This window comes from Corythoichthys intestinalis, chromosome 8 (assembly GCF_030265065.1).
Source record: "Corythoichthys intestinalis isolate RoL2023-P3 chromosome 8, ASM3026506v1, whole genome shotgun sequence".
NCBI classification, from domain to species: Eukaryota; Metazoa; Chordata; class Actinopteri; order Syngnathiformes; family Syngnathidae; genus Corythoichthys; species Corythoichthys intestinalis.
Genome location: NC_080402.1, coordinates 10,958,881 through 10,984,556, shown reverse-complemented (window position 1 = coordinate 10,984,556; position 25,676 = coordinate 10,958,881). Strand labels below are relative to the sequence as shown.

General features: G+C 38.4%; 1 protein-coding gene across 1 annotated transcript; it reads right to left on the bottom strand.

The window, feature by feature from the left end:
- Positions 1-6,017: 6,017 nt before the first annotated feature.
- Positions 6,018-25,604, bottom strand: aimp1a (aminoacyl tRNA synthetase complex interacting multifunctional protein 1a). The gene is made up of 7 exons (XM_057844621.1): positions 25,470-25,604; positions 24,210-24,340; positions 23,973-24,086; positions 23,504-23,662; positions 17,473-17,675; positions 12,902-13,070; positions 6,018-6,501 (listed from the first exon to the last, which is right to left on the bottom strand). Coding segments are annotated over exons 1-7 (945 nt in total). The 5' UTR covers positions 25,472-25,604; the 3' UTR covers positions 6,018-6,334.
- Positions 25,605-25,676: the final 72 nt, after the last annotated feature.

The window sequence follows — 25,676 nt, the reverse complement described above, 5'->3', positions numbered from 1 at the left end:
TCCACAATGGCCAAGACCAAAGAGCTGTGTAAGGACATCAGGGATAAAATAATAGACCTGCACAAGGCTGGGATGGGCTACAGGAAAACAAGCAAGCAGCTTGGTGAGAAGGTAACAACTGTTGGAGCGATTATTAGAAAATGGAAGAAGTTCAAGTTGACAGTCAATCTGCCTCGTTCTGGGGCTCCATGCAAGATCTCACCTCGTGGGGCATCACTGATCATGAGGAAGGTGAGGGATCAGCCCAGAACTACACGGCAGGACCTGGTCAATGACCTGAAGAGAGCTGGAACCACAGTCTCAAAGAAAACCATCGGAAACACATTACGCCGCCATGGATTAAAATCCTACAGCGAACGCAAGGTCCCGCTGCTGAAGCCAGTGCATGTCCAGACACGTCTGAAGTTTGCCACTGACCATCTGGATGATCCAGAGGAGCAATGGGAGAAGGTCATGTGGTCGGATGAGACCAAAATTGAACTTTTTGGTCTAAACTCGGCTCGTCGTGTTTGGAGGAAAAAGAAGGATGAGTACAACCCCAAGAACACCATCCCAACAGTGAAACATGGAGGAGGAAACATCATTTTTTGGGGCTGCTTCTCTGCCAAGGGTACAAGACAACTGCACCGTATTGAAGGGAGGATGGATGGGGCTATGTATCGCCAGATCTTGGCTGACAACCTCCTTCCTTCAGTGAGAGCCCTGAAGATGGGTCGTGGCTGGGTCTTCCAGCATGACAACGACCCAACGCACACAGCCAAGGCAACTAAAGAGTGGCTCTGTAAGAAGCATCTTAAGGTCCTGGAGTGGCCTAGCCAGTCACCAGATCTGAACCCGATTGAAAATCTATGGAGGGAGCTGAAAGTCCGTGTTGCCCGGCAGCAGCCCCGAAACCTGAAGGCTCTGGAAAGATCTGCATGGAGGAGTGGGCCAAAATCCCTGCTGCAGTGTGTGTGTGTCAAGGACTACAGGAAACGTTTGGTATCTGTAATAGCAAACAAAGGTTTCTGTACCAAATATTAAGTTCGATTTTTGTGATGTATCAAATACTTATTTCATGCAATTAAATGCAAATTTATTATTTAAAAATCATACAACGTGATGTTCTGTTTTTTTGTATTAGATTCCGTTCCTCACAGTTGAAGAGAACTGATGATACAAATTACAGACCTCTACATGCTTTGCAAGTGGGAAAACCAGCAAAATCGGCAGTGTATCAAATACTTGTTCTCCCCACTGTATCAAACACATAACACATTTTAGAGCTACAATTGCAATACCTGGAAACCGCTGTATTTTTGCTTTAGGTTATCATAGGTACCATCAAAATGTCATACCAGCACATGCCAAACAGGTTGTACCCGACCTGATTTCAACTTCACGACGCCGGAGTCCGTTTCTTCCTCTTTCTTTCTTTTTAAATAATGTTGACTTTTGTTGTGCACTGCATACTTTTATCTTGGTGCAGAAGCGTATAACAGGTAGTACTAATGGCACGCAAGTAAGAGCGCACGTACACACGAAGAACAACGTATTTGTGCACGTTCACACATGAGTAAGAGGACATTTGCTCCCACGAAGAAGTCGCGCAGCCGAGTGAGAGGGGACAGAATACAGCTGTAAGCATGCGCGCACATTTGTTGCTTGTGAAGCATCCACAAAGGCAACACCTGTATATAACACCTTTTGCACTGTTGATTATGAGTTTTCAATTGTAGTTTTGGGGCGAGTTTATGTGATTGTTTTTGATGATGTGCGGACGCTAACTGATACATGCTAATCTTTTGTGTGGATTGTTATTGCTGTATCAGCAGATAGTTATCAAAGCAAATTTGAAGATGGAACTGATTTGATTTAATTTTCATTTTCGTTTCATTCTGCAAGTGTTGATGTCATAAGCAGCTGAATAATGTCAGCAAATCACACGGATGTCTGACATCGTCATTTCGGCGCTTATCTAGCTGTCGAGCTAGGACTTCGCTCCAACATCTTGGCAAAGACAGCACAATGATGTACAGTATAATACATGCGTTTGGAAAGTTATTTTGAGATTTAGGGGTACTTAAAGGTTAATTACGATTTACGCGGAAATTCGGTTTACATCACCAGCGTGGGAACGAAACTTGTTCGTAATCAGGGGACTACCTGCATACACACTGGCTACAGCCCTAAGTAATACTCTAAAAGCTGTTTTTTTAAAATAGTATTTAACTCATTGCATACCATCGATGGATTATATGTATGCTATTAAGACTGACTGTGAATGCTCATGTTTCAACGCCATTGACGGCGCTAGACGTCCAAATTCTCCTTGTGCGATTCGTCGGCACCACAATGTTATTCCTCAGAGAAATGACTAAATGCATCAACACATAATAATGCATATCTGCCCTATTTGTTGGGCATATCCCCTGAACTCAATCCTCCTGACCCAATTCCGCAAGTTGTTCCCCCATTTGCTTGATTCTGGAAAAGTGCTTACTATCCATAAAAGGTCGTTTGCCTGGACATCAACATCCCAATTTCATAGTAAACGCTGCTTCTATTTCCAGCATTTGGGGCTCACTTGAGGCTATTAACAATTACAACTTCCTTAACTTCCTTCCGAGCCATTAAAGTAAACAGTGAATGTGACTTGGTCGCGGTTGAGTGCCATTCCCTTTTTTTAAATGATCTACCAGCTTCATCAGTTATCACGCTAAACCCAGAGGTGGGTAGTATCGTGCTACATTTACTTGAGTAACTTTTTGAGAAAAATGTATGAGTAGTTTATCTGAAGCCATGCTTTTCACTTTAATAGATTTATGAAGAACGCTTTGTGAACGCTACTCTTACTCCACTACTTTGGGCTAGAGTTGTTGTTACATGTTTCCTCCTGATTCTACATATTAGATTTTTTTTCCCAGCGATGCCAACAGTTGCTCTATCAGTTTCCCCAATGAGACGTCACAACAATAATTACATGACTCCATTATCCTATGACCAACTTGTTCAATCATGTGGTGTCTTTAAAGCAACGTAAAAAATTAAGTATTTGACATAGAGCTGTGCCCTCAACATGACTCGAAAGTGTGGATTTAAAACTCCTTCCCAGTTTTTATGTGGCACCGATTTATCACGGAAAAGTGGAGGAATGATCCTTTTAATTTCAAATTAGGAACTATTCACTATTAAAACTAGGAACTTCTTTCTCTACTCGAAGGCACTCATGCTCTTTGGACAAATAATGCTCAATTTCAGTATTTTTTTTTCTCTCACTGGAATTCAATTTTTTTCTATTCCTTTGGCTTAATGTGGTTCTGTAATGAGTTATTGTACAGTATAATAAAACATCATATTGATAACTTTGTGCTGAGAAAAACACCATTGTTAGAAAAAAAATATCAAACACTGTAAAGAAAAACACCATTGTTAGAAAAAAAAATATCAAACACTGTAAGCAGTTAATCACAATGTTACTAATTAATTGAGTATTCTTTTCACCAAATACTGTTTTACTTGTACTTGAGTACATTTTTTTGGAAGACTACTTGAACCTGAGTCATAGCATTTTGAAGTAACGCTACCCTTGAGTAAAGTCTTTGGCTACTCTACCCAATTCTGGCTAAACCACAGGGGTCAAACTCAAGGCCCTGAGGCAAGATGCAGACCTCTCTATCGTTTTGTGAGACCCGTGAAAGTAAATCATGTTCATTAATTGCAGGTTTCTCGCCAAAATATAATTCAAACAATATTTTTGCAATCCACACTGAAAGACCGAGAACTATAGAAATAAGATATTTACAGTTCATTCGCCTTCTGTTGAAAATGAATAAAATTTTAATTTAGAAATGGAATATTTACTTGTCCCCCACCCCACTTTTTTTAAAAAAAAATATAAATTAAAAAAAAGATTGGTTTTTGTTTTATCTAAATTAAAATTTTACTGATTTTTCCCTTTTTATATAATTTTTTAAAAACTATAAAAATTTACTGTTTATTTTTAATTGAAAAAACATTACAAAACAAAATTATTACTTTCTCTTTTTTGTTTACACATACAGAATACTTTGTAAATATTAAACGGGAATATTTGCTATCAAGCGACTTAAAAAAAAGATTGTTGACCTCAAAATGATTCCCAAAGTCTTTAAAGAAGTCATTGACAAAAAAAAAAAAAAAATAGCTGCAAATTAATTGAATAGTCAATTAATTGTGGCTACTCTAGTTGGCAGACAAAGTGGAATATGACACCCATGCGCTTAACAGAAAGTGGAGATATGTGCAGTCCAATGCATTATACTTGAGGCAAGGAAAGCATCAAACTGTGACAAATATTTCAACTAGTGATGTCCCTGAACCGATCACGTAATCGGAAACCGGGCCCGATGACGTCGTTTTTAGAAGATCGGAATTGGGTGAACAAGATCCAGTTTTTAAACTACCGTAATTTCCCGAATATAACGCGCACTTTTTTTTCAGAAATATAGAGACAGAAATATATACAGTTTATATTACATATATATATATATATATATATACACCGATTTTTTTTTAATTGACACAGCCACGTTGTGTTAAAGAAACGTATGCGGCGATCCGTTGCCGACCATTACGGTAGGTGACGTCACCATTTTGTTTCGGTAATACTTCACTCTAATCGGCCGAATGATTTCGTCTGTGTTAAATTCTGCTTTTTTCACTCTTCATAAAGCACAGAATTTAGTTTCTTGAAATCATTTGAGTCAACGTTTATTGCGGCTCCGCAACTCGGACCATAACAAATGTAAGCACACAGACTTCCTGTGTCCGTCAACTATATCTGTCCCTCGGGAAACTCAAACCCAGATAACAATAGTTCCTACTGTTACTGTCGTGATGACAGCGATGAGCTATCAGGGATTTCCGACTTACGTTCTCACTTTCATTTTACCGTATCAATCCATGGAAGAAACATTTATTCATCATGATGAAACGAGTTAGTTATACAGCAGCCTTTAAAAGAAAAGTCACATCTGCTTTGTTTTCTCCTAGATTCTGGTAAGTTGGAGAAGTCGTCAAATCATATTATTACCGTAAATATTGTCAGTTTATGGTAATGTTTTGAACTACCAATGTGCTATGCTTGTGCTGTGTTTCACCATTCAGTAAAATGACATTTCTGTATCTGTACACGAGCTTGTTTTCTTGTGTTCTTCTATTTATTGCTGCTAAAATTAGGGTGCGCGTTATAAACGGGTACAATAATTTTCCCTAGATTTTACAAGTAAATTTGGGGTGCGCATTACACACGGGTGCGCTTTATATTCGGGAAATTACGGTATATTTGAGTATTAAATCGAGCGACGTCCAATCCGATCCAGCCTCCCAGTCAAACTGAATTGGGCGTCTATCGCCGTCAATGTCAGTGAAACATGATCACTCACTGCTACCCAGTTCGAATAAATTCAACATCTAATGCTGTCAATGGCAATGACTGAGTAAAGGGCGACTGGCAACAAAATAGGCCAACGGCAAAAGGATTAAGGTTGTCCTTGATCTGATCACGCGAACGGAAATTGTGCCGGAGCACATCAATTTTAAAAGATCGGAATAAAGTTGTGTAAGATCGTGTTTTTATGGACTTTTTTTAACAGCTACAAAGCAATAAAATAACCAAGATGGACAAGGATATTGTCAAAAGGAACCCAATAAATGTATGTTTTGTAATAAATTATTAAATGAATAAAATGCTGAGGTATCACATCAGTACTCGGTGTCGGCAGATTCTCAAAATCAGATGAATGACTCGAACTCTGGTGCAAAAATATGAAGAACTCTAATTTTAATAGCATAAAACTTAACAAAACATTCAAAAGACTATTATTATACCTTTTTCTTCTCCTTGAAAGTTTGATACCTCCAGCCGCGGAGAAGATCTGTTCTTCCAGAGGGGCAATAAAGCACAGCGAAGGACGGAGGCGGACATTGACATAATGGCCTTGAGAACACCTGGCAGCAATGTTGAGAGCTTCTGCAAAAAAGCTTTGTGACGGAACATCTTTGACTGTAGAACAGTGAAAACAATGTCGAGTTTGGACATCTCGCTTCCCTTTGTGGAGTTAACCAACTCAAAAATATGCTGGTACAGCTAACTGAAGAATAGTAGTACTGTTTTTGTTTTATTTGTGCCCTCAGATTGGTTGGCAACCAGTTCAACACCCAATAACCACCATGGCTACATCTCATGCTGTACATAATCATATAGCCTGTCTTTTCAGGGAAAATAAACATTACGACTCACGTAAGGAAGATGACCAAAATTTTATTGAAGCCCTTCAAATTCTTTTTCACTTCCGTTGGAAAGGCTCATCTTTTATTTTATACCGCTGTTGCTCATGGTCTGTGCCCGACACACTCCCTTGCCGGCCACTTCGAACGGCGCCCCTTTGTAGGTCGCCACACACTGGTCGTCTGTGCGCAGGTCCGGCTGAATCTGTTCCCACACTTTCTTTTTGGGGTTCAGCTCTTTGTCGGGTTCACCTAGAAACGTCAACGATGGTTACACTGCAGTAGCAGCAGTCACAGTTCTAATGACAGCTGACATGTTAGCGTTCTTAACAATTAGTTGAGAAATTCAAAACATGAGGATACAATGGATTTGGTGAGAGGAATGGGGAACATAATTGAAAAAATATTTTGTACCCTTTGCAAAACAGCCCTGATCCAAAACAGCCTAGTGGGAAAGCAGTCCTTGTTGGTTGCCATGCATGGTGACCACACAGTGAATTCTGGCAGGCAATCAGTTACCATTTGAAATATGTTTCTGATCACATATTTTCCAATATTATATATCCAAATGTGTTTTTTCAACCAATTTCAACAAGGTTATCCCAAAATTTTAGGTAAGAGTAAAATATTCTATACGAGTACAGTATGTTTTGCTTTACATGATTAAAAAATAATGTTGGTCATCTAATGTGACAAATTAAGCTATCTTGGTTATAATTTTCGCTGTTGCTGGAAATTTCTTATGTTTTTTAAGTTTACAGTGATTACTCGCTACTTCGCGCTTCAAACTTTGCGCCTTCAGTCTATCGCGGATTTTTTTTTTTTTTTTTAATTAAAATACAGATGGGCGGTCAAAAGTCGATCGCATAGTCTCACGCTCCCTTCCTCACTCTCCCTGCTCTTTGTTCGTCAGGCAGCGCACTAGAGTTGCTTATTAAAGTTACCGAGGATTGACAGATGTTTAATGTCTGATTTTGCCAAAGATGCTTGGAAGCCGAAGCTTAAAAGTGCCGCATGCGTCAATCATCGTTTAACGTGTTAAATAGTTGCCGTGGCAACTCATTGTGTGAAGGTTGAGCAGATTTGAGTGGACTCAAAGCATATAATAAAGACAATTAGGGCTGCAGCTATCGAATATTTTAGTAATCGAGTATTCGACTGAAAATGCTATCGATTAATCGACTAATCAGATAACATTTTTATTTTGTTTTTTTTTAGGTAAAGAGTAAAGATACACGATAATATCGGTCACCGATAATTATCGGCCGATAATGGCAATTATGACGTCACACAGATAATCCAGATAATAAAAAAATTCAACCGATAATGCAATCCGATAATTATATACTTGATTTTGCCTCCAAATGTGCTCAACCGAAGAATTCAGCACGCCGCCTTCTCAACCCCTCCCCTCTCTGAAGCCCCTGAGGGAGGAGGGGTTGAGGAGGCGGAGTTACAAGACAAGAAGTAGTTGAGTATTATGGCGGCTGTTACTAAAAAAACGACGCTCTCGCCATCTGCGAAACATGTACCGTACAAGTTCCACGAGGCAGAAAGAACGCGTCCTCATTCAAAACCACTAACCCAGCAGCCATTTAAAACTGCATCACAAAGAATTTTGGAACATATACGAGGTTGCTGCTAGCAGGAATGCTAAAGCTATTGTAAACACTAAGCTAAACTACAGGGCTTGTGACGATACAGAGTCGGGCTGTTTGGGAATGCAGCCCAAGGCGGGTGGTAAATTCCGACGGAGCCCGCCGCTTTGGCCAGTCCGGCAGGCCGCCGCCGCCTCGCCATAGGCGGGGCGGGCCGAGCCCGGTTCCCCGGCCTCTGGACCTCCGGCGAACACCCCGGTTTCTCGAGCCCCCACGGCGTGCGAGCAGAGCCAGGACCCGAATACGCCGTGGCGAACCGGCCGGGGCGGGCGGGCGGATTATCCGGTACGAATGTAGCTGCCGCCGAGACGAGACAGTTTTTTTTTTTAACCTTAATGACACGAGAACCAAAGCCCTGGATAAAAGAAATAATGCAGTTTATACGACCACCATTCTTCATGAAAAAGTGATGTCCGGTAAGCAAGCTTATCATGACGGCACAGTGGTTATAAGATCATTTAAACATGGAGAAAACGAAGTCAGCCAGTCAATAATGCATTCAGAATGTGAAATGACGAGCGGTCAGATGACTTTGTAACGCTGCCTTTATTTTCGGCTTAATAAAACTCAGGCACAAAACAACACGCACACGGATGCGAGCGCCAACTCCGTCCAAATAGTACTGCCGTGTAGCAGTTTAGCTGCTGTAACGCAAATGTCGTGAAAGCCGCAAATGTAAACAAAGCGCTGCAGAATGGGTACATGACATCTCGCTCTTTTGAGGTAATCATTTTCACAGTGTGCAACAAAGCATATAACATTAGCAATCACTTTTCAAATTATTTAACTTATTTCTTTGCTCAATTACAGTCACAGTAGATAATCAAATTCTTAAATCAATATTCTGTAGCCACAAATATTATTCAAAATCTTTCCTTCTTCAATTTTTTTTTTATTTTTAGGATTAAGTATAATAATGTATTGCTTAAAACAAGGCTGTTAAGATTATTTTCAGCTAGCTATTTTTCTTCCAAGAAATCTGAGAGAAATACAGTTGAAGCGATGGCAGATAATTTCACTTATTGCCAATAGATTTACACTTAAAACTGACTAGTTTTAAGGAGGTGTGTTTTGCAGCGGATTAATGTTATATATGTTAGGAATGGCTTACTTTTAAACGCATTTTTGTGCAATTTAGGTATTTACTCTGTAAGTAATTGTTGCCAAAGGTTTACCATTACACAATGTCAGACAATCTGTCATTATTTAGATGTTTGAATTGACGACTTGTTCATACATTGTGTTGAAAAAAAAAGAGCAATAAATTATATTTTTGCACAGTAATATTTTCTTTTGTGTATACTTTAAAATTTTACATAAATCTTTTAATAGAATTATCGGCTTGACATTATCGGTTATCGGTTGGAATGAGGAGGAAATTATCGGTTATCGGTATCGGTTGAAAAATGCATTATCGTGCATCACTAGTAAAGAGCAATTATAAATATACATGAGAAAACAAGACATTTCACCTAATACTGAACCATTTTCAGACAATGTCTATTTGTGATGGACATCCTACAATTGCCTACAATTGCATCTCAGATGTGACTAGAAAAAAAAAAAAAAAAAAATCACAGCTTTCATTCAATAAACTTCTAGATCTTATAAAATTTTTTAAAAAAATCTTATTTCTTACCTAAAAATGTAATTAACGGTTTCACTCCAAAAACTTCTAGATCTTATAAAATATATATACATTTCTTACCTAAAATGTCATTACGCTTGATAACACACATCATGTAAAAGTAAGGTGTTTTTCCCATGTGTTTCAATTGAATTTTCATTTGTGTCAAGCTATCTTTAAGTTCTAGTTAAGTTTTAAATTAGTCTAAATTGTAAGTCCTGATAGGATTTGAGTTTTTGCAGTGTTCAAAATAAATGTATGATACCTGCAGTATTGGAGCACATTAGGCACCAGTGCTACTTGGTGTTTTATCCAGCAATGACTACTGAGCTAAAATTGACAATTAGCTTTATTGTGTTTTTATTTTACACCCTTATCACTCTACAGCACTGTGTTTTTACAGATTAAATAAAGCCTGTATGTAAGACACGTGAGCCACGCATGGACAATAGTCATAATTAATAGAAACCGAGCCCTCCGCAGGGCTAACATTACGTTAGCAAGGTACAGTAACGTTAATCTTATTTATTAGTGCTGAGAAGTCTACTGCTTTCAGATGGCGGCTGTTTACTAACGCCGCTGACTTTGTCATTTCGCATCTAGTTCCATATAAATGTGATATCTATGAGACGCATCAGACGCTACCTGCTACCAACGTAGCATCATGCGGGCGTAGTTTGTAGCAACTCTGGCATAGTTTGTAGCGGCTGTCGGCTGCAATCAGGTATTATTGCTTCTTCCTCTACAGACGTGACGTCAACGCGGTGTCTAGCATTAAAAGTAGTCTGGGCAAAACATGATGCTCAGAGCTGGATAAATGAAACACCTCCTCGAGGCGAATAAAATTACTCGGATCAGTTTTTAAACTTGAGTTACTCGAGTATTCGTTTCAGCTCTGAAGACAAGCATTTTTGTACTTTATTCTTGTTTCAAAATATTTCGGTGGGACAGTAACATGTTTAAAACTTTTAAGTTCTTCGCGGTTTTTCACTTATCGTGGCAGGCTCTAATCCCCATTAACCGCAAAAAATGTGTGATCACGGTATTTCAGTAGTGTAAATAGTGCTGTGTATAAAACAGTGGTACCTCGACATGTGATCCTTTCGACATCCGATGTAAAATTCGACTCGTCATTTGTCTCAACTTATAATGACATGGTCGAAATACGACGATTTATGACCGTGTCGCAATTTCATTGTTTTTCCACAAGACAGACGCACGGCGGATTTTCTTGTGAGAGAACTCAACATGGCTCCCAAGAAGGTTAGTTCAGGTGGTGAAAAAAAAACAGGAAAAAGTTTACGCTTACCATTGAAATTAAGAAGGAAATGATAGAAAATACAAGCGTATTGTGCGATTCAGTGAACTTGCTCAACAATACGGCCGGAATATGTCTACTATCGAGGACGACTCTCATTATTATTATCATCATCATTATTATTATTATTGTAACATGGGCAAGGAAGTTGCCAGCTTCGTCAGGTTTTTAATTATGCATTTCAGAACTTGTGCCACTGCTGTCTGCCGTAGTCAACCCCAACAACATGAAGAGAGAAAGTAAAAGCTTCCCACTCTAACGTACCTCTCTCACATTTGTGTCAGACACACACTGTGCGTTTAGGAACAGCATACAAAACACAACCAACACATTAGAACCCGATTTGCTACATTATTATTATTATATTATTATTCTGATTTGTATTTATAGTATATTTGTTTTATGTGTGATTGGTATTTGTAATTGTACCTGCAGTATTTATTAAAGATTTAGCATAGGTTTTTAGGCTGTGGAACCAATTAATCAAATTATAATGCATTCTTATGAGAAAATCCCGCTCGACATACGACCATTTCGACTTACAAACCAGGTCCTGTAACGGATTAAATTTGTATGTAAAGGTACCACTGTATTGGCTTTTATGTTTTGCAAAATCCTGATACCTCTGGATAATTTTGTCACTCTTAGCCTTTATTACATTCACTGCCATTGACAGTTCTAGACAACAAATCCATTTCAATTTCAACTAGGAAGGCTGACATTGAGTGATCATGTTGAATGATCGCTGTCAGCCTTCCCCGTCAATTTGGATTGGACGTCTATCGCTGTCATTGTAAGTCAATGAGTTAATACTTAAAATTTAGAAATAAATATTTTAAAAACACGATTTTTTTTTACTCAATTCCAATCCTCTGAAAGTGACATAATCGAGCCCGATTTCCGATCATGTAATCGGATCGATGACATCCCTAATACATATCACATAACATTAAAGGTCAACTCTGATTGGCTGCTGTGACAAACCGAATCATGCTCATACATTGCCAGCCATTCCAGTTCAAATGGATTTGACGTCTACCACAATCAATGGCAGTGAATGATTTCCATGAAACATTTTTTACCAAGAGAATTTTTCAGTTTTAGTCAAAACACAGTATTTTGGTTGACAATGCGTTCATGCGTTTAAATTAGGGCTGTCAAATGATTAAATTTTTTAATCGAGTTAATTACAGCTTAAAAATGAATTAATCGTAATTAATCACATTTCAAACCATCTATAAAATATGCCATATTTTTCTGTAAAATATTGTTGGACTGGAAAGATAAGACACAAGACTGATACAGTGGGGAGAACAAGTATTTGATACACTGCTGGCAGTAGCAGTGTATCAAATACTTGTTCTCCCCACTGTATATACATTCAACATACGGTACTAAGTACTGTATTAGTTTATCATAAAAATAAATCAACAAGATGGCATTAACATTATCAACATTCTCTTAAAGCGATTCATGGATAGAAAGACTTGTAGTTCTTAAAAGATAAATGTTAGTACAAGTTATAGAAATTGTATATTAAAACCCCTCTTAACGTTTTCGTTTGATTAAAATTAGTAAAATTTTCAATCAAAAAATAAACTAATAGCTCGCCATTGTTGATGTCAATAATTACACATAAAATCAGTTGGACCCAAGCGCCAGCAGAAGGCGCCAAACACCAAAAAACAAGTAACAAGCAGACATTACACTCTGCTGTCATTTTAATCTGTTTGAGCGGGGCATGTGCGTTAATTGCGTCAAATATTTTAACGTGATTAATTAAAAAAATTAATTACTGACCGTTAACGCAATAATTTTGACAGCCCTAGTTTAAATATAAATTATTTCATTCATTTCAGGGGGCTGCCATTTTGTCCATCACTGCCCTCTGCTGTGCATGTTTGCATCCCACTTAAAAGACGCTCACTTGACCCCAACAGACTGTAAATCTTCCCCTCAGATTAACGTCACAGGATTTGAAAAACAAATTTGTCATGTTGTCTCTGAAAGCCCTCACTGACGGAAAATTCCGTAAGGAAGAAAAAGTACCTGGAAAGCCCTGGAAAGTGACTCGATCCCCTGGCACGGCACCGCTTGGAGGATCAAGGATTTCCACCTTCTCTGGCGAGCTGGCGCACATAACCATGGCCTGGGACGTCACCCCTCTCATCTTGGCAGGTTTTAGGTTACATAGTAGAATTGCCATGCGGTTCTGCATCTGTACCGGTAATAGAGAGAAACACATTGTTACCGTTCATTTTTCCCCAAGATAGAGAAAGTGAAAATGTCAACCCCTTAATGTACGAATTATGATTTAAAACAAAAATTTTTTTACATTCATATACGACAGGAATCAACACATTTTCATGCACACATTTTGTGAAGACACAAAAAAATACATAATAATTTTAAATAAAATAAATAATTTAAAGGAAAAAATACCTTAAAAAAACATACAGAAAAAGCAGTGAGTAATACAAAAAATAATTCCAAATAAAATTACCCTGATAAAAAAAAAAAAAAAGACAAATTGTTATAAATTGGAGGGAAAAAAGAATGACAAATTCAAATAGGAGTTGAACCATGTTTAATTTGCTCTGGAAATTTTTTTTTTGGTTTTGTTTTGTGACATCACATAGCTCAACTCTATGGCCTCTCTTGGAGGGGGTGGAAGCGATCGATCTCCAAGTTAAAATGAATTTGATGTCTGTTGCCATCAATAGGCGTTTTCAATATCAATTTCCTTTTTTTACTAACTTCCACAACACATACCGTATTTTTCAAACTATAAGCCGCTACTTTTTTCCCGCTGTTTCTACCCTGCAGCCTTATTTATGGATTATTTTTTTTTTTTTTTTTTTTTTTTTTTAGCAAGCGAGCTTCATATTTTCTTGTTAAAATTAAAAATACCTTTCCAAATGCCATGACATAGCAGTCAACCACTACACTGGCACTGATAAAGCTTACTCAAAAACTCAGGATTTTATAGATGAATATGGCTCCATCTGATACTATATGCTGCTACAAAAGAACAATTTTAAATGCATGGGTATCCACTATTTGCTACGACAAGGGAACGCAATACTAGCGTTGATAAGCCCTTTCCAACTGTCCCTCGGAGGACTTTATTGCCACGGTATGCAGTTAACAGTTTTTAGGAGGATTTCATCCACTTCAAGTTTAGAAGGCAAGGTAAATATCGTTGCAAATGTAGTGACCTGGTTTTTAAAGTCAGTTTTTAAGCATTCAGACAACACGTGCTGGTGATTTTGATGAGTGTTTATCTGGTTAAAAAATATATTTTTGATCAATGAAATATTTCGGTCACAGTGCTTAATTTGTGAATCATAAGGTGCCGGAACGCAAAGTACATTTGACAGCGCAGGGATGAAGAGACAGGCACAGGTCCCGAAACATACGCAGAAAATATTGCTGAAAACAACACGTAAATGCCCACTTGCCATGCTGTGGGACTTACATGCCTCAATTTCAGATAATATCTATGGTATAAATTAGAGATGTCCTGATCGATCGGGTCCGATCACGTCATTTTCAAAGTATCGGAATCCGCAAAAAAATATCGGCCATGCCTTTTTTTAATATATATATTTTTTTAATTAAATGGTTTTCTAATTGTATTTAACGTAACAGACATAAAATGTTACAATCATCCAGAGTCTTCAGTTTAGGTTTAAGGTAGGGTTATCAAATTTATAGCGATACCGGCGGTAATTAATTTTTAAAAAAATGTATCACGTTAAAACATTCAACGCAATTAATGCATGCGTTGCACGACCCACTCACGCATTGTCGCGCTCAATCTGGAATGGCGTCGTTTTATCTATATAGAGAGATAAAAGGCAGCGTAAAATGGGTAGAGTGAAATTTGGCAGCCTTTGGAACCTTTTTTTAATTGGCTAAAGCCTTACAATCTCTCTCCCTACGATTAGAAATATCATGGGAAGCAACGTGGGGAAGCAAGGTAGCATTTGATCTTTTTCTTAACACCTTTGTTATTTCCCATCGCAGAGAAGATATATCAATTGGTAGCACTACGCACAGTCATGGTTCCACTTCCAATCATGCATTTGGGCATGGCTACAGTATCATTTACTGAAAGCTCAACAAATACACTAGATGGCAATATTTAGTCACAATATACAAAGTCACAATTCTCTATCCGTGGATCCCTCTCACAGAAAGAATGTTAATAATGTAAATGCCATCTTAAGGATTTATTGTCATAACAAACAAATACAGTACTTATGTACTGTATGTTGAATGTATATATTCGTCCCAGTTTTATTCATTTTTTTCTTAATGCATTGCCAAAATGTATATGATCGGGAAAAATTATCAGGAATGATTGGAATTGAATCGGGAGAAAAAAAAAAAAGAAAAAAAAGCAATCGGATTGGGAAATATCGGGATTGGCAGATACTCAAACTAAAACAATCGGGAGCAAAAAAACATGATCGGAACAACCCAAGTATAAATGTTATGACAACAATTTACAATTATTTAGGCTATACTCTGCACAGCACGGGCAACTGCCCACATAACCACAGGTGGGACTTACAGTACACAGTCAGCAATCTGCTTGCTCTCCAGATGCCACAAATTTCCATTTCCATTTTTTTTTTTTTTTTTTTTTAATGTCAGGCGCAAGATTTGTTGGTCCAGCTTTTCAGTGCATCAACAAATCTCTGACTCTTTCAAATGACGTTAAATTTTTTTTAAACAACATGCAATTATTGGGATTTGTTCTGTAAATGAATTTATGCATATTATTATTTTATTTTGTACATTTTTTAAAAACGTTTTTTATATTATTATTATTTTCTATACACGAGAGTTGCCGGGTCAGCCCAAATAAGTCCTGGAACATATGGAGGCCAAAATCAAGAGGTACCTGATCTTGTTCCGGCAGGATCCGGCATAAATTAACCCCTGGTCTGACATCTATGTCAGGGGTCCCCCAACCTTTTCCTGTGAGGGCCCCATAACTGTTCCCTTCTCTGATGAGGGGGCGGGTCAGTTTGTAACAGAAAAAGTGTGACGATTGCAGGAGTGCCTAAATGTAAACATTTATTGGTTTTCAGAAAGCCACAATCAAATTACCCTTTCTGGATTATTCACGGAACAAAAGTAAATAAAATAATAATAATATAATATAATAACACGATTAATTAAATAGATAATAACCAAATAACCCTCTCTGGGTTCTTCACAGAAAAAAGTCAGGAAATAAATAAGACTATTGAAAAAATAAATAAAATAAAATAAAAATTGTTCAAGTGGCCGGACCAAATGAGGAGGCGGGCCGTGTCAAGCCCGCGGGCCGGTTTGGGGACCCCTATTTATGTAAATATCCAATGTTAAGATAAGGACACCTGCGGCCTATAGTCAGGTACGGCATAGGGTTGTTGTGATCATGTTTTTTTGCTCCCGATCCGATCCCGATCGTTTTAGTTTGAGTATCTGCCGATCCCGATATTTCCCTATCCGATTGCTTTTTTTTTTTTGCTCCTGATTCAATTCCAATCATTCCCGATAATTTCCCCCGATCATATACATTTTAGCAATGCATTAAGAAAAAAATGAATAAACCTCGGACGAATATATACATTCAACATGCACTACATAGGTACTTTATTTGTTTATTATGACAATAAATCCTCAAGATGGCATTTACATTATTAACATTCTTTCTGTGAGAGGGATCCACGGATAGAAAGACTTGTATTTCTTAAAGGATAAATGTGACTTTGTATATTGTGACTAAATATTGCCATCTAGTGTATTTGTTGAGCTTTCAGTAAATGATACTGTAGCCATTTAACTGTTCTGCCCAAATGCATGATGGGAAGTGCAACCATGACTGTGCGTAGTGGTACCAAATGATATATCTTCTCTGCGTTGGGAAATAACATAGGGTGTTAAGGAAAAGATCAATTACTACCTTTCTTCCCCACATTGTTTCCCACGATATTTCTAATCGTAGGGAGAGGGATTGTAAGGCTTTAGCCAATTAAAAAAAGGCTCCGAAGGCTGCCAAAATTCACTCTACTCATTTTACAGTGCCTTTTAGCTCTATATATAGGTAAAACAGCGCCATTACAGACTGAACGCAACAATGCGTGAGTGGGTCGTGCAGCGCATGTGTTAATTGCATTAAATATATTAACGTGATAATTTTTTTTTTTTAATTAATTACCGCCGTTAACGGGATAAATTTGACAACCCTACCTTAAGCCTAAACTAAAGACTCTGGATGAGTGTAACATATTATGTCTGTAACGTGAAATACAATTAGAAAACCATTTAATTAAAAAAAAAAAATTAAAAAATGGCATGTCCGATATTTTTTTTTATGTCCGATACTTTGAAAATGACGTGATCGGATGCAGATCGATCGGGTCTCTAGTACGGCATATTTGTGGATACATTTTTAAAGATTTGTGAAATTTGGCCGTTACGGCTTATATTCAGGTGCGCTTTATAGACCAAACTCTGTCTGACCTGGGCTGGCAGTGAATGAGTTAAGCTAATGATAACTTTAAATAGATGTCTATTGTAGTGAGCACTATTTTCTTATTTTTTTCAAAGTGAACACATACCTGATCCAAAGGCACGTACTTGACGAGCCCGCTAACCACTGTTCTGGGTTGAGCTTCCCCGACATCCACTTGCTCCACATACAAACTGTCTGCGTCCGGGTGCTTCTCCGCCGTCACAATGCGTCCAACTCGCATGTCCAGCCGAGACACGTCCACCTTAGTGTCGTCCTGACCGGCTGTCGCCACCTGCTGTGGCTTTTTCTCTACGCAAAGACAACAACAGTCAGCAAACATCACCTGGAAAGTTGTACACAATTTTCTTGATTCAAACCTACAACAAATTATTGCACTTGTAAAGGGAGATCTATCTTTAGCACAACTAAGAACAACAAAGTCAAGAGGATCACGAAACGTTTTAGTGAAGAATCTGTTACTTTTTTGATGCTGGTTTAACCAAAAACGTGCATGGCTGATTTCTAGGAAATGCTTGTTTGTAGAGGTTTTCACTGATGAATACAACCTGATTGAACAAAAAAGGGCAGCATTTGACTGAAATAAGAATTCCTTTTGTCTAATTTAGGAAAGAATGCCACCGATGCTCGCTACAGAGATGTGCCTTGCATCTCGCGTGAAAAACTAGAAAGCATTCACATGCTATGAGCTGACCCAGAGAACCTCTGAAGATTGATGAAAGTCAGCTGGAGCTTTTTCTTTGGAACATAAACTTATTAGAAACACTTGAAATGAAATAAAACCACCGCCCGTTTATGATGTGAGTTTTCCTTGGCACCAAATTTAAGCCATCAACACCTGATATGAGAAATGTGAACGTTCTGAGATAAAACGCGCATTTTAAATCTGCCTGCTTTAGAATGAGCCGAAAGATTACTTGTAGACAGTAACACCAAAACTAACGCCAATGAAAGCCACAACTTTCCACATGCAACATAACGGACATCACCAGTCGGTGTTGATGTCATGACTTCAAAAGGTTTCGTTAACAATGACGATGACGAATACATTTGACGGCCCTTTTCTTCTCAATGAAAACATTGAGAAGTTTGTCAGATTACATCTCATGAAATGAGACTATTTTAACCCTATACACTCAGCATTTTTTTTGTAAAATTAGGGGTTGATTTTTCAATTAGTATTCATAGACTAAAAAAAAAAACAGCTCAAACATGCCTTTTTGTACATTTCTATTCCTAAATAATCAAAAGATCATGTCATGAACTTTTTTCCAAAATGTTTACATTTTTGAAAGGTTTATAACCAGTTAAAGCTAGGGAATTTCAAATGCCAAATATGGATAATCACACACATTTCTTGATTACTGATAAACTATAAATCTCAGAAAGGTTTTGACAACTGATCATAAAAATGTAACATCTTTGCTTTAATTTGACATATTGCACAACGAGGTTGAGTAAATGAGCACGGATTAATTTGCATTCCAAAAATGGCACTTTTTGATAACAGTTTGTGAACAATAGACATTATTCTCATGAAACTTGAAAAATGACTTTTTCTATTCATTTCAATGAAATGGAACTTGATGTTCTACATCTGGGAGGGTTTTGTTCATCCCCAGTTTTTCTCGGAGGGATCAATGCCATTGTTTATCCAACTCCTCTTCCTCAGAGTCCATGTCCCCTCTTTCTGGAGACTCGTTAGACTCTGCATAATTTACTGCTTCTACTCGCTTCCTACGGACTCGTAGCCGGGACTCCAGACTCACCGCTGCTCCAGCTATAGAGTCTGGGACCCAGCTCCTTATTGGCCTCTCCAGCCCGAACAAAATCGTCCGTGCAATCAGATTCGTTGATTTGCGTGACGTGTTTTTAACAAGCAACGTCACTCTTGCGCATCGGAAGTCGTCTCCACAATAACACAGATGGTGAATGGGAGAGCCGAGAATATGTTCCTATCCTCTCCTCGTATGTTCACGTCCTTGCGCTAGTTTCTTGTCGCTTTACCAACGTCACGTCCGCCTGTTGCTAATTGGTCCACTCCGCTGTCTGTTTGCTGTAGCTTGCTCCGCCCTGGGAATTTGATCCACGAAACAGTTGCCAGACTCTATAGCTCAGACATGTCCAAAGTCCGGCCCGGGGGCCAAATGCGGCCCGTGGTCAAATTTCATCCGGCCCCTAGCCTCTGTCATAAAATCAATAACGTGTGTCCCGCACACAGACTTAATAAATTGGTCAGCAGTACTGCTACCAGCATATGAAGTATCTTACACACTAAATGCTGCTCCTCATTTACCCACTAAAAGGCAGCAGCACTCTAAGCAACATTACCCCGTGTGACCCTTTACTCCCAATTTTCTACTCAATTTTCAATCAACAAAAAAAAGAAAGTTAACTGCGACGGCCGACCCGTCAAGGATAGGTGGAAATTGGACTATTTCTTCACTAAATGACGCAACAACTGTCTGTCTCATTTGCAAAGAGACAGTCGCTGTTTTTATAGAGTTCAACGTGAGGCGGCTTTTGTTATGTACTTCCTTAATCTAAGAACATGTAAGGCCAAGACTTGCATGGAACAACACTTTTTTATTCAGTGTGCTTCTCAGCATATATGTCACCGAAACACCACAGAGATTCCTTTTATACTGTAATACCACATCCACAGGAAGTACACACTATGGCAAATGCATTGTGACATAAATTTGTCACATCACACGCTGACATGTACAACAAGATTACAGGGAAAATGCGTAGCGAGAAATTGAAGCCACTTGAAGCTAGTTTAATTTTACAGCAGCAGTATTTCACAAGAGCCCGAGAGTCGAAGGAGAACGCCACTAAGGGTAGTTGCGAGATTGTTGAAATTATTAATTAAAAATAAAAATAAAGCGAATGTGACACACAGAATGGCTTGCTAAAATTTGCTTAAATATATTGTTTCTACGTAAAGGACATAAGCCAAGGTTGGCCCCCCAAATTTTTACCACACAAAATCTGGCCCCCTTTGCAAAATGTTTGGACACCCCTGCTATAGCTGGAACAGCGCTGAGTCTGGAGTTCCAGACTAACGGACTGGATGGTCTTCTGGTGTTCCACACCTTCTTCTACCCCTGCCTTGTCGTTTTGATGCAGTATTTACAATATAATTGTGATCAAAATTGATTATTCGAGCAGAGAGAGCATATAAAACTTTGTGGATGCAAGATGGGGGGCCTCTGATGTGAACTTCAAATGAATTTTTTCCATTCGGCTCGGCAAAACTCGTTTAGTTACGATGCGACAGTGCTACCATCCGGTGTGGAATGAAAGAGCTACTATTCGTCGATACAGCGGTAAAAAAATGACGTCTTTAAGTCGAGTACAACAGATGTTATGGCCCAGAGAAATCAAGGGGACGCCTGCGTCCCCATTTGTACAGTGCGGAGTGAATAGGGTTAAAATTGTTCTACATATTTGGTGTCAATGGAGTGTTGCGTTCAGTCTAATATTTTAGCTCGTTTGCACTATCTTCATCATGTTAGCTTATATGTAAAACGTGTACAAACTAGGGATGTCCCATTCTGATCACGTGATCGGGATTCGGCCGATCGCGCCATTTTTTCAGGCGATTGGAACCGGGTGAAAAGGATCGTTTTTTTTTTTGTGTTTTTTTTCTTCTGCAAGGAACATATTCTCGGCTCTACCGTTCACCATCTGTGTTATTTTTCTGCAGCCTCTCACTCACACTTCTGCTAAGCAGTGTAACCAAACAGTTTTTCTTGGTCAACAGCAGCGTTTGGTTATTAAAATTAACGATGATTGACAGGTTTGTAGCTTTGATCAGGCCAGAGAGTTCTCGGTCGCTCTATGATTAAGGCAGTGCTTCTCAATTATTTTCTGTTACGCCCCCCCAGGGAAGACGTAAATGTTTCGCGCCCCCCCCCCCCAACTCTCTGCCGCCACTGTAAATAGTATCATTCGTCTATATTACTATTATAAGTACGCCTCAGCCTAACATTGAGTCCTTCTTTTTCTATTAAAGAAAAAAAGTAACATAGATCAACTTATAATAAAGTTTAACTTTTTTAACATTGCGTTGCTTGTAACAGAAAAGACTTAACGCGCATCAATTTGCCTGAAGTTAAAAAAAGAAAAAAAAAAAAGTCACATCCAAACTGTAAAAATACACTCAAGGTACATTTTTGACCATTTGATACTGAAAAATAAAATGTAATAAAATCAGTAAATAATAACAAATTCAAATTGATTAGAAACATTTACTCTTCAGGACAACATGCCAAAAAATTTGACCGAAAAAAAACAAAACTGAATAGAAGGGGGGGAAAAAGTCTTTGGACAGAAGGAAAGTTTTTATTTTCGCTGATTCACCACAGTGCTCACTGGTTTACTGATATAACACTGACAAAGCGGGACGATTGTGACAATTGGCAATATTCGGCACATTTTCGCTGAAAAACAATCAAGCGGCTTATCAATGAGATTGAGGTCTAATGTCTTTAAGTGGCGTCTTAACTGATTTGGCTTCTCCGCTATAATCATTTTTAGACTCAGTAAACAGTGGTCTTTCCTCATTTCCCACTCTATTAAAAGTCAAAGGCAAACGGCCCGAAAAAAGCGCATTCTCGGCGGCCGAGGGAGAACCGTAGGTGAGGGCGGTGGTCGTGACGATCCCAAGCCGAAAACGGCACTTCTCGGCCTGACACGTGAGAACCGAAGAAGACAGTGGGTTGCTGCGTGAGTCCATCTCTGCATGAGTCTCTTCCGTGTGCTCTTGCTTACTTCAAAAATACTGCACGCACTTTGAAAATGAGAGCGCCACTGCCACCCACGGAGTGGATGTGCAAGTACACTTTATTCTAGTACGGCAAAAAAAAAAAAAAAGCATGTTCCCCGAGGTCACTCGCGCCCCCCCTGGCATCGCTCTGCGCCCCCCTGGGGGGGCGCGCCCCACCATTTGAGAAGTACTGGATTAAGGGCACATATGTGTTAATCATCGTTAAGTTTGGTACTGTACTTGTCAGTACTGTAAAAAGTATACAGTACTGTAACAACTTTGGAACTTTTTTGATATCGGATCAGGACTCTGTACCGGCCGATTCTCAAAATCAGGTGTGTATGATCAGGACGTCCCTATTACAAGCTTATGTAGGGCTGCAGCCGTCGAATACTTTAGTAGTCGATTAATCGATGGACAAGTTAGTTCGAATAATCGAGTAATCGGATAAGGAACATGAAAAATTTAAATACCTGAGCTAATCCTCAAACAGTATTTTTTTTTTTTTAAATGAGGATCTATGTACAACAAAAGAACAACTGGCTAACTTACATAGAAAAAGTCGACTAGCTTAAGTGCTATAAAATGCTAAAGTTTTTTTTTTTTTTTTTTTTAACAATGCTCCTAACAAATGTTTCAGACACATGTTCCCACAAAAAACGGCTAAATATACCTATAAACTAAATTAAGAATGCATTAAAAAACATTAGCACAAACAAGAATCTAGCTTACGTTGGTCTTAACAGGGAGCAGTTGGGTTCAGCCATTTGAAAAGAGGCAGACCAGAGGGCAGTGTATCCACCCTCATCAATAAAACTAATTGCAAACACTTTCAAAATAAACCATTAAAACGCCACTTTAATCAAACGAATACTCGAAGCAACAAAATTTAATTTGAATATTTTTTTGTAATCGAATACTCGAGTTAATCGATTAATCGTTGCAGCACTAAACTTATGTTTTAGTGCTCATATTGTGGAAATGTTCATACACATTGAACTTGAGCAATTTCATACAAATAAGGATACAGGGTTTGCACCTTTAAAAATAAGTAAAAAGAGAAGAGAAACCTAGCGGCTGCTATGCTTATGGAGCAGTGGAAAAACCCTGAACTGCTACTGTAAAATAAGTGTGTACTGTAAATGTTGATCCTAAATTAGTGGAATGCTTATTTTTTGTTTTTAGACTAGAACTAGACAAACATATTTGATTTTCTTTTACTGACTAAAACTAAAATATTCAGAGATAAATGTTGTAGTATGGTCAAAACTAATAAGTGATTTGGTCCTAAAGACTAAGACTAAAATGACAAGGGCTGCCAAAAACAACAATTGCCGTCAGTCACCTTTTTTCTCTGGCTTTTTCTTAACATTCCCTTCATCTTTAGGTGGAGGACTCTGGACTTTGGTGGCAGAGCTGACAGCGTGTGCAGGGGCAGCAGGTTGAGATGGTGTAGCATTAGAATTCACAGAGACTTCCACTGAAGGCACAGCAACATCACGCACTGCAGGAAAAAGAAATCGTTAATTAACTATTATTAATTATTAAATAATTACCTGCCATTGAGTGATAGACAACCCAAATCTGCTTTAAAAACCGTTTTTACACAAATCACACTCAAACTTTTTGTCATATTACTAATTACAACGCTAAAACAAAGGAAACAGATCAACAACTTTCCCACTGTTCTAGCTACTTTAATTATAATTTATAAATTAACCCTTTCATACAAATTATGATCCCCCCCCTTAAATGTTAAATGTCAATGGCAACCAATGAATTATGAATGTCCAATGCTGTGTATTTAACTCTACCTCCCCTCCTCTTCTCTTTTTCCAACAGCTGTTTTTTCAAGTCTTCTATGTCCTGCTTCAGCTTAGCGTTTTCCACCAGCAGTTTCTTCTCCTCTCGGATGCTGGCCTGGACATCTATGACGAAGGGAAACTCTTGTTATCGTCCAGAGGAACATTACAAAATCTCAGAACGTTAAAATATAGCGTTCATCTCTGTGATGAAATGACTGATTATACTGTAGATTTTAAAGGATTTACTGGCTTTCTCCTTGAGCAACTGGACTTGCTGTTTGAGGTACTCGATGATCTGGTCAGCCTCTGCGGCTCGCTGCTCCAGCCTCGCCAAAGGGTTGGGACTTGACATTTTGAACAAGGAGCGAGCTACAAACCTAAAAAACAAATGGTTTTACTATTGTAAAGTCACATATTTTACAAAATGAGCTGAAGTTCTCATCTGTTTAGGTTTTGGACTTTACACCACCTGTAAAGTTACAAAACCCAACAGGAGGTTAAAGAAAACCTAGATTGCCAAGTCGTCACTTCCATGTGACACTTTGAAGCCAATTAATAATCATTTCTTTTAATAGTGTAAATATCAGTGGCAGATTATCATCAAACTGTTTTTGCCTATTGGAAGGTTGCCTGAAAGTGAGAAAAGGTGACCTCTGTCCACAAGGCGCAGCAAAAGATAAACGATTAACCAACCAATCCCAAATGAAACTGAACAAATTCACGACAAGTGATTACTTTATTACTACTTCTATTTTTCCCCCCAGTATTTTCATAATGGCACAGCTCTTACATCAATTCTTACGTGATGGAAAACCACAGCTGGTTCAAGATGAAAATAAACAGGGAAAATTAGAAACATTGAAACGCTTAAGTTGATGGAAAATAAACTAAATATGGATCAAAGACGTGTTCTTCTTGATTTAATTTCAACTGGACCGGATGGAGGAGTCACATTAAGGCTGAACTAATTTGAATAAGTACTTTTTAAATATAAATGGTAATTTGTATTTTACAAATCACGATGACGACCGCTACAATGCCGTTATAGCGCCATCTTTTGTCATTTAAAGGAATTTCACTCTAAAAATAGACAACTCCCCTCACACCCTTTGTGATAATCATTTTTAAAGTTTGAACAGGTTTGACCTTTTTTAGGGGGAATACCTTCAAAAGTGGTATAATTTTATTTATCATATGTCAGTGCGTATGGTAACAACAGTGGGAGTGTCTTCAACAGACATCAAAGAAAGTGATAAATTCGAGTTTTATCTATCTTACTAAAAAAAAACAGCTCTTTTAGTTGAAATAATAGGACAAATAAGTTACAAGACGGAATTAATAACAACAACAACTCGTAGAAAGGAGCATAATGAATTTGAAGTCGCTAGCTTTCACTATTGGCAAGGAAATTGCCTGAAATTACTATAGACATTCATTCGTTGATGCCGTTGCTAGTAAGGCTGTTATTGTTTGTTTGTTTTTACAACATAAATGAATCAGACTTACATGGACTATTGGCATTCACCTCTACACGTTTTGGCGAGCGACGGGGTAGGGGTCTTGATCCTCGCTTGCTAGCTACGTTAATTCATATTTAGAACAGGCAGACGTACGGATGCTAAGTTAGGACCAACATCGACGTAGATCTGTAAAGCATTTGGAGGCGCCACTACCCTGTACTGGGTGCCTACCTATATCTTTATAGATCGTCTC

What these genes read in the sequence shown, in the direction of transcription:
- aimp1a (XM_057844621.1), bottom strand. An exon ending in AAAAGAGAAGAGGAGGGGAG is followed by an intron (nt 23,663 to 23,972) that starts GTAGAGTTAAAT and finishes TTTTTCCTGCAG; the next exon opens with TGCGTGATGTTGCTGTGCCT. An exon ending in GAAAAAGCCAGAGAAAAAAG is followed by an intron (nt 17,676 to 23,503) that starts GTGACTGACGGC and finishes GTCTTTGCGTAG; the next exon opens with AGAAAAAGCCACAGCAGGTG.